This window comes from Procambarus clarkii, chromosome 38, assembly GCF_040958095.1.
Source record: "Procambarus clarkii isolate CNS0578487 chromosome 38, FALCON_Pclarkii_2.0, whole genome shotgun sequence".
Taxonomy (NCBI): domain Eukaryota; kingdom Metazoa; phylum Arthropoda; class Malacostraca; order Decapoda; family Cambaridae; genus Procambarus; species Procambarus clarkii.
Genome location: NC_091187.1, coordinates 9,479,203 through 9,489,151, shown reverse-complemented (window position 1 = coordinate 9,489,151; position 9,949 = coordinate 9,479,203). Strand labels below are relative to the sequence as shown.

General features: G+C 44.8%; 1 protein-coding gene across 1 annotated transcript; it reads left to right on the top strand.

Annotated features, from left to right (window-relative positions):
* Window positions 1–259: 259 nt before the first annotated feature.
* On the top strand, window positions 260–1,398 carry LOC138372166 (putative per-hexamer repeat protein 5). Its single transcript, XM_069337477.1, has 3 exons — window positions 260–319; window positions 577–712; window positions 767–1,398. The coding sequence occupies exons 1-3, from the start codon at window positions 260–262 to the stop codon at window positions 1,396–1,398; spliced, it is 828 nt and encodes a 275-aa protein (XP_069193578.1).
* The last annotated feature ends 8,551 nt before the right edge of the window (window positions 1,399–9,949 follow it).

The window sequence follows — 9,949 nt, the reverse complement described above, 5'->3', positions numbered from 1 at the left end:
ATTACTCAACACAAAGCTGCTATTAGGACAATATCCAACTCTGGCCCCAGACATCACTCGGTACCCTTACTCAAATCTCTAAATGTGTTAGATATTAAGTCTCTACACATTCTCTCATGTGTATTATATAAAACTCTGGACTGTAATGCCAATCCTGACCTTAAAAGCTTCCTAGAAGGCTGTAACAGATCCCATGAGCACCACACCAGAAACAAATACCTTTTTGATATTCCAAGAGTCCGACTTAATCAAACTAGAAATGCTCTACAAATCAAGGGACCCAGAATGTGGAATGACCTTCCCAAACATATCAAAGACTGTATGCAGGTCAAATCGACTTGAGAATGGTCCAGGACGGACCGGAATGTGGTCGTCGTCCCTTCACCTTCTAATGTGTGGTCTGGTCCACAAAGGCTCTACCTTTCTCAACCAGTTTAATAGTAAAACTAAGTACTACCTAATTAACTCCATGTAACCTACCTCACCCCTAAATGTTAACACGTGTCTTACTATTTTAAAACATAATTGATTATTGACCAACTTGTATAATTGCTGATTTTTGCCATTTTTGCCAAGTTGACGCAGAAAGAGGCAGTACTGGAACTACCTGAAGCAGAAAGCAGCATTACTGGAACTGCTGAAGCAGAAAGCAGCATTACTGGAACTGCTGAAGCAGAAAGCAGCATTACTGGAACTGCTGAAGCAGAAAGAGGCAGTCCTGGAACTGCTGAAGCATAAAGCAGCAGTACTGGAACTGCTGAAGCAGAAAGAGGCAGTACTGGAACTGCTGAAGCAGTAAGAGGCAGTACTGGAACTGCTGAAGCAGAAAGAGGCAGTACTGGAACTGCTGAAGCAGAAAGAGGCAGTACTGGAACTGCTGAAGCAGTAAGAGGCAGTACTGGAACTGCTGAAGCAGAAAGAGGCAGTACTGGAACTGCTGAAGCAGAAAGAGGCAGTACTGGAACTGCTGAAGCAGTAAGAGGCAGTACTGGAACTGCTGAAGCAGAAAGCAGCAGTACTGGAACTGCTGAAGCAGAAAGCAGCAGTACTGGAACTGCTGAAGCAGTAAGAGGCAGTACTGGAACTGCTGAAGCAGAAAGCAGCAGTACTGGAACTGCTGAAGCAGAAAGAGGCAGTACTGGAACTGCTGAAGCAGAAAGCAGCAGTACTGGAACTGCTGAAGCAGAAAGAGGCAGTACTGGAACTGCTGAAGCAGAAAGCAGCAGTACTGGAACTGCTGAAGCAGAAAGAGGCAGTACTGGAACTGCTGAAGCAGAAAGCAGCAGTACTGGAACTGCTGAAGCAGAAAGAGGCAGTACTGGAACTGCTGAAGCAGAAAGCAGCAGTACTGGAACTGCTGAAGCAGAAAGAGGCAGTACTGGAACTGCTGAAGCATAAAGAGGCAGTCCTGGAACTATCTGAAGCAGAAAGAGGCAGTACTGGAACTGCTGAAGCATAAAGAGGCAGTCCTGGAACTATCTGAAGCAGAAAGAGGCAGTCCTGGAACTACTGAAGCAGAAAGAGGCAGTCCTGGAACTGCTGAAGCAGAAAGAGGCATTACTGGAACTGCTGAAGCAGTCCTGGAACTGCTGAAGCAGTCCTGGAACTGCTGAAGCATAAAGAGGCAGTCCTGGAACTGCTGAAGCAGTCCTGGAACTGCTGAAGCATAAAGAGGCAGTCCTGGAACTGCTGAAGCAGTAAGAGGCAGTACTGGAACTGCTGAAGCAGAAAGCAGCAGTACTGGAACTGCTGAAGCAGAAACAGGCAGTCCTGGAACTGCTGAAGCAGAAAGAGGCAGTACTGGAACTGCTGAAGCAGAAAGAGGCAGTCCTGGAACTGCTGAAGCATAAAGAACCAGTCCTGGAACTATTTATAATAGTCAGCGAGTGAAAGCACCGTTTTTCTATGAAACATTTTGAGGCACAAACTATTAAATTATCAACGTGTGTCTTATGTTTTTATTAAATGTAAACAAAAAATTCTCCTTCAAAACTAAGAATTTTCCTCCATGCACAAACGCTATGGAACATATTTCGCATATTTCTGATAGACTATCTGTACCTTTACAAGTAAATTTATATCTTATCAGTGATTTAAAATCCCAGATAATATTTACATGATATCAAACGCTTCCGTCACAGGGATATATATGAGTATATTTATATAATGGTCCCCCAAGCCTATATGAAAATTCTTGACCCCCTGAAGGATTCGAACCCGTTCCATTCCCCTTGGAACGTCCAGGGGCCAGATTCACGAAAGCACTTACGCAAGCACTTACGAACGTGTACATCTTTTCTCAATCTATGGCGGCTTTGTTTCCAATTATTAAACAGTTAATGAGCTCCGAAGAACCAGGAATCTGTTTATAACAATAACAACAGTTGAATGGGAATTTTTCATGCTTGTAAACTGTTTAATAAATGTAACCAAAGCTGTCAAAGATTGAGGAAAGATGTACACGTTCGTAAGTGCTTGCGTAAGTACTTTCGTAAATCTGGCCCCAGTACTATAACTACTCAGCCACAGACTCTACAAAAGTAACGGAAAGTCAGTCGTCTGACTCTTTACCCCAAAACCCGACAGCATTCGTGACGAATCAAGTGATAGGGTAATGAAGACTCAGGTGACTGTGCAGTAATTATGAGGAAAAAACATTAAGCCATTACGGCTAAACAGCACTTGGAAAGGATGAGGATAAGGGGCAGGATGGAGAGAAGGAATGGTGCCCAAATACTTATGGACAGTAGGGGATTGAACGTCGACCTGCAGGAACTGAGACAGTCGCTCTACCGTCTAGTCTAGGTTATTATTTTTCCTACCACAGACGTGGCCGGGTATTTACAATGCTAACCAACACATATATACATTTTCTTCTGTCCTCCATGGACAGAGTTTTTTTTATTATTATTATTTTCTACCACAGACGTGGCCGGACATTTACAATGCTAACCAGCATATATACATTTTCTTCTGTCCTCCATGGACAGGGTTAGAGAAGTGTTAAACATACAGTTCAAGGGTTTATTGAACACTCAACCACAGAAGGTGATTCGGTGCTTTTAAAATGCTAAGCTAACCTACATACGTAAATACATAGATACACAGATTTACGTACGCCCTACATAAAGTGTTAGATGTATCTTTTACATAGTGTCATTAATGTGCATTCACAAAGGTGAAATGTAATTCTGATCAGCTTTCAGTGAGTTATTGAACAACTACAGAAGGTGATTGTAGTGCTTGTAAAATGCTAATCTATCTTGAGATTATCTTGAGTTGATTTCGGGGCTTTAGTGTCCCCGCGGCCCGGTCCTTGACCAGGCCTCCACCCCCAGGAAGCAGCCCGTGACAGCTGACTAACACCCAGGTACCTATTTACTGCTAGGTAACAGGGGCATTCAGGGTGAAAGAAACTTTGCCCATTTGTTTCTGCCTCGTGCGGGAATCGAACCCGCGCCACAGAATTACGAGTCCTGCGCGCTATCCACCAGGCTACGAGGCCCCCACATCTAACCTACATATATGAATACATATATACACAGACGTACATAAACTGTGTTCTAGGGGTCTTTTTACATAGTGTCCTTAATGTTTACAAAGTGCAATTCTGAACTCCACATATCCACAGAGGAGAGTGAATGAACAAATCCTCAAGGGCCGTGACGAGGATTCGAACCTGCGTCCGAGAGCATCCCACACGCTGCCTTAATCGACTGAGCTACGACACGCTCAAAAGAGTTGAAACCAGAAGTTCTACTGAACTTACTTGGATCCTGCAGCCTCTCTGAGACACAAACCAGGATTTTACACAACTCCCCCCTGCACTCGGGCTATGTCAATAGGCCATTCTCCCTCTTCGCCTTAACTTCATAAAGAGCGAATAATTCTGTCAATTTAATGTTTATAGTAACTTGTTCTGCTTTTGTTTCTAGATCTTCAAGAATTGGTAACCTCCAAACATCTTGGGTTTTGTTAATTAAACAAGTGATTTTATTCAACATTTCTCTTGTTAGGGTTATCTTGAGAGGATTTCGGGGCTTTAGTGTCCCCGCGGCCCGGTCCTCGACCAGGCCTCCACCCCCAGGAAGCAGCCCGTGACAGCTGACTAACTCCCATTTACCTATTTACTGCTAGGTAACAGGGGCATTCAGGGTGAAAGAAACTTTGCCCATTTGTTTCTGCCTCGTGCGGGAATCGAACCCGCGCCACAGAATTACGAGTCCTGCGCGCTATCCACCAAGCTACGAGGGTGATATCATGGGCTTGTCTCATGTGATTCCTGGGGGCACCGGATTGAAAATGACAGGTCAAACGCCTCGACAGCTTGGTCGACGTCGTCCCTATGTACTTAGATTGAAGGTTGCATCCTTCGTGGGGGCAAGTGTACATGTTATAGAACGCTTGACCGCTGTAAAGGATTCTCCCTCGGCTTCGGCCTTCTTGAGGTTATCTTGAGATGATTTCGGGGCTTTTTAGTGTCCCCGCGGCCCGGTCCTCGACCAGGCCTCCACCCCCAGGATCCTGCAGCCTCTCCGAGACACAAACCAGGATTTTACACAACTCCCCCCTGCACTCGGGCTATGTCAATAGGCCGTCAATAGGCAATAGGCCAATAGAGTTAGGGTAACTGCTCCCAGAGTGCAGCCTGTTTTTAATGAGGTCGGAAGTCTTCTTGGGTTTGTAGAAGACATGTATAAATATATGTGTGAAGAAACGTGAATCGTCCCCAAGCTAATATGCAATTGGAAACTCCTCATCCCTGAAGGATTCGAACCCAGACAGGCAGGGGACTCCACTAAGGGCTGTCGACGGGTTGTATGATTATGTTATCATAACCTATATCACACTGATAACTTATACAATTTGTACTCATACAACTTTGTGAATATCCAATAATGTGTTAAGATCCTTGTATACATACAGTGTGTAGATCCTTGTATACATATAGTGTATTGATCCTTGTATACTTACAGTGTGTAGATCCTTGTATACATACAGTGTGTAGATCCTTGTATACATACAGTGTATAGATCCTTGTATACATACAGCCATACACACATACATGACCGCTGTCAGGGCGTGACGTTGTATTATTGCCCAAGTATGTTGTATAACCTTGTATGCTGCACCACGCCTGTCCCGGCTACTGTGACAGTGATCACAGTACAGTCTTCACAGTAAACTTGCATTGTTCTTGTATGTATACTGTGCTTCATATGTGCTTCTTAGCATATATGCGAAGCACATATGTGGACCAACTGTTCTCCTCTAACTCTACAAGGAATGAAATGTTCACAAACTCATTAAATAGTTAAAATATTTGTATAGTTACTTGGGTTTTCACAGAACATTGTTGGTGTGGAACGGTCCCAGAGGCGTGAGAGTTAGGGGCTGACAATACTGTGACGGTCCCAGAGGCGTGAGAGTTAGGGGCTGACAATACTGTGACGGTCCCAGAGGCGTGAGAGTTAGGGGCTGACAATACTGTGACGGTCCCAGAGGCGTGAGAGTTAGGGGCTGACAATACTGTGACTGTCCCAGAGGCGTGAGAGTTAGGGAATGACAATACTGTGACGGTCCCAGAGGCGTGAGAGTTAGGGGCTGACAATACTGTGACTCTCCCAGAGGCGTGAGAGTTAGGGACTGACAATACTGTGACTCTCCCAGAGGCGTGAGAGTTAGGGACTGGCAATACTGTGACGGTCCCAGAGGCGTGAGAGTTAGGGACTGACAATACTGTGACTCTCCCAGAGGCGTGAGAGTTAGGAACTGGCAATACTGTGACGATCCCAGAGACGTGAGAGTTAGGGTAACTGCTCCCAGAGTGCAGCCTAGCAGCGGCCTTGACCGAGAAAACTTTATTACCTATACGGACTCTGATGCATATATTTATATACAAGAAGATACATTGGGCTTACACGAGCATATAGCATTAATGTTTTTACATTCTTGTAAAGCCACTAACGTGATCAGACATGATCACTACCTACAAAATCCTCAGGGGAATTGACAGGGAGAAAGATAAACTATTCAACACAGGTGGGATACGAACCAGGGGACACAGGTGGAGACTGAGTACCACATGAGCCACAGGGACGTTAGAAATCAACTTTTGTCAGTGTCAGAGTAGTTAACAGGTGGAATGCATTAGGAAGTGATGTGGTGGAGGCTGACTCCATACACAGTTTCAAGTGTAGATATGATAGAGCCCAATAGGCTCAGGAATCTGTACATCAGTTGATTGACGGTTGAGAGGCGGGACCAAAGAGCCAGAGCTCAACTCCTACGCCATTATCTAGAAGATAATTCCCCTCCCACTCGCCCCACAACTTTCTCAACTAAAATTGACCAGAAAGATTGAAATAGCTTAAGCTAATCTATCCTTGAGAGCCTTAATAAACGTATTTGAACCTCTAGTGAGCCTATCCTACCTACCTATCCCCTCCCTGGCTCCCATTCCCTATCCTTCCCATGCCAAGCTTTGCAACATTGATATGGGAGCCCCGTGTGGGACCAAGATTTTATCCCTAAGATCCCTAAAATTTTATCCCTAAGTTCCCCAAGATTTTATCCCTAAGGGTTCATAATTTCCCTGTACGTGTTTAAGGAAGCTTTCACCTAATACATATCATACCTATGAATCCTCCCCTGTTATGTATCCCATGTATATATATGTGATATTAAACACATATATAGCACATATGCTATATATGTAAAGCTTTAGCTAGAGATTACTGGAATTAATAAGGTTAAATAAATATACCTTTGTGAATTCCTTATTTTAAATTCCCTTTGAACTATATCGTAATTGAAGGCCATTGACTCATTCCAGCTATCGTAACATTTGCCAGGATAGCAGGATAACTGCTGCAACACCCGTTATAGTGAACCCTTGGGTATTTGTACGTCATTGTAGGAGAAAAATAAGATTTAGTTTTTTTGTATTAATCTGTACCACAGACGCGGCCACATATTTACAATGCTAACTAGCATATATACATGTTATTCTGTTATCTATAGACAGGGTGAGAGATGTATTGAACATATAGTATAGTGATTTATTGAACAATCAACCACAGAAGGTGATTGTAGTGATTTTATAATAGTAAAAAGTGGCACCATCGCCGGCAACATTGCGTCATGGCTGCCGTCAGCTGATCGCTCGGGTGCCAGAGGCGCGATCACTCCCGCTCTCACTATAGCCAAATATACTCAAAAATCATTCCATTCAATTAAATTTTGCCATAAAATTATATATTCCGTCATGTCATATATGTAAATGTTGATTTGCAGTCAGGTGTTTGTGTTTTTCATTCAGTTTGGCATTGTTTATTGTGGAGAAATTCACGACTTGGGCGCCAGCTTCTGGGTAGTAAATATGGCGCGCATTAGTGCCTTCTCTGACCCACATACTCATAACTCTACCCCACATGGGCCCACATACTCATAACTCTACCCCACATGGGCCCTCATACTCATAACTCTACCCCCACATGGTCCCACATACTCATAACTCTACCCCCACATGGGCCCCCCAGGCCCACATACTCATAACTCTACCCCCACATGGGCCCTCATACTCATAACTCTACCCCACATGGGCCCTCATACTCATAACTCTACGCCACATGGGCCCCTCATACTCATAACTCTACCCCCACATGGGCCCTCATACTCATAACTCTACGCCACATGGGCCCTCATACTCATAACTCTACCCCACATGGGCCCTCATACTCATAACTCTACGCCACATGGGCCCCTCATACTCATAACTCTACCCCCACATGGCTCCTCCCAGGCACCTCATACTCATAATTCTACCCCCCCCCACATGGGCCCCTCATGCCCACATACCCGGGGCCAGATCCACGAAGCTGTTACGCAAGCACTTACGAAACTGTCCATCTTTTCTCAATCTTTGGCGGCTTTGTTTACAATTATTAAACAGTTAATGAGCTCCGAAGCACCAGGAGGCTGTTTATAACAATAACAACAGTTGATTGGCAAGTTTTCGTGCTTGTAAACTGTTTAATAAATGTAAACAAAGCCGCCAAAGATTGAGAAAAGATGTACAGGTTTATAAGTGCTTGCGTAACTGCTTCGTGAATCTTGCCCCTGGTGCGTCAGTGCTTGCGTAACCCCTTCGTGAATCTGGCCCCAGGTAATTAGGGCAGCCAAAACCATCCACTAGATAGCGTGATATCGTCAATTAGGCAAGATTACATTAGGATATTAGTTATAAATGGAGTCCAATATGACGTTGAGAATCTGGCCAGGCCAACAGAACCGTTTTGGCAGCCCTTGTCTGACGTACACAAACGCGTCGATAGTTTTATATTTTGGGCTCGTATCTTAGCATTTTTAGGGAGTTAAAAGCTGGGCATATTTAAGATGCTATATGACTAAGATGCTATAAGATTAAGATGCTATATAGAGAAATATATATCGTCATGTACCTAGACTACACAGGGTTACAGGTGTAGTTACATATTTTTGATGATAAGAGGAGATAAGGCAGTTGGAGAATTGTTTATCAGCCTATTGAGCAATGTTGGCTAATCAGGAGAGATTAACTTTGATGACAATGACTATTTAAACTTCATCACATCATGGCGTGGCTCATCAGACAGGTGGACAGTCAATGTGGCTTCTTTAAACGTGTATTGTGGCTGTATTTGAGCTGTATTATGGCTGTATTTACCAAAATTTGACCACGTGCTCAGCTAGAAACCGTTAACGGCTCCCGCGCGCCAAATTTAAATTCAAATTTGGGTCACTTGAACTGGGTCGCAGTTTGTGGCTCCACAGCCTATAGGTTAGGCCTACCTACCTACCTAATCACCACAGGTTGAATGCGGGGGATAAGATATAAGCCTCTCACGTGTCTGAGTGGGCTTGGGCGCCTGCCAGTAGTATCTTAACTCTGGCTCTTGTGTCATCACACTGGCCTAATTTTGCTCTCATTTCTGTTAGTGAAGGGTATAACTTTATTACATGTTGAGTACCTGTTTTATCATTGTTTAATGGTGTTGTTTATCGCTGGAGTGAGGCGTTCTACCCCCATAGTTAATGGGGGGGGGGGGGGGGTAGGAGGCGGCTCTAAGTGGGTAGGGTCAATGGAATGTTTGACCCAAATACCCTCCCCCCCCTGCCCTGGGGCCAGCGGTTAGGGTACAACGACCCTCCCAGCCCTATCTAGCACCTGATCATGCAGACTGTGGTGTCCAGCCCGCAGCAGACAGCACAGCAGGGTGTAAAGAGTCAGCGCGCTGCTGCTGCTGTCACACACGTTGGGCCACGTCCAGCACTTTGTGTGCCAAAGTGTTAAAGTCCGGACCAGGGATCACTAGCCCACTTAGGTACATTATATATATATATATATATATATATATATATATATATATATATATATATATATATATATATATATATATATATATATATATATAATGGTGCCCAACCACTTGTGGACAGTCGGGGATTGAACTCGGACCTGCAGGAAGTTTTAAACTGATCTTTGTCAAGATCCTTCAGTAGGGAACGTGCCAAATTCGGGTCACTCGCCTGGCGTTTAGCCAGCACTGGGTTCGAATCCTGGCCGGGGGGGGGGGAGGAGGATTGACTGGGCACCACTCCTAAACTGTAGCCTCTGTTCATCCAGCAATAAAATGGGTCGAAAGGTACCCTGGGTGTACCATGGGTGTACCCTGGGTGTACCATGGGTGTACCAGCAACACAGAACGAAGTATCCAAGTAGTACCGGCTATGGCGAGCCCCGTAGAGGAAGGAGAACATGACAATACCAAGGGAAGGTGAGGCAGGAGGCGTGGTGGTGCAGTGATAGTTGCCCAGTCAATCCCTGCACCACCCATAGGCCTACCTACACAGCCTATCACCACCCTAGGAGGCCTGGTCGACGACCGGGCCGCGGGGACGCTAAGCC

Excerpts from the sequence above, each read along its gene's own strand:
- LOC138372166 (XM_069337477.1), top strand. The coding sequence starts at position 260 with ATGCTCTACAAATCAAGGGACCCAGAATGTGGAATGACCTTCCCAAAC. Across the intron at positions 320-576 it reads TCCCAAACATATCAAAGACT|TTGACGCAGAAAGAGGCAGT; the intron begins GTATGCAGGTCA and ends ATTTTTGCCAAG. Across the intron at positions 713-766 it reads AACTGCTGAAGCAGAAAGAG|AAAGAGGCAGTACTGGAACT; the intron begins GCAGTCCTGGAA and ends CTGCTGAAGCAG.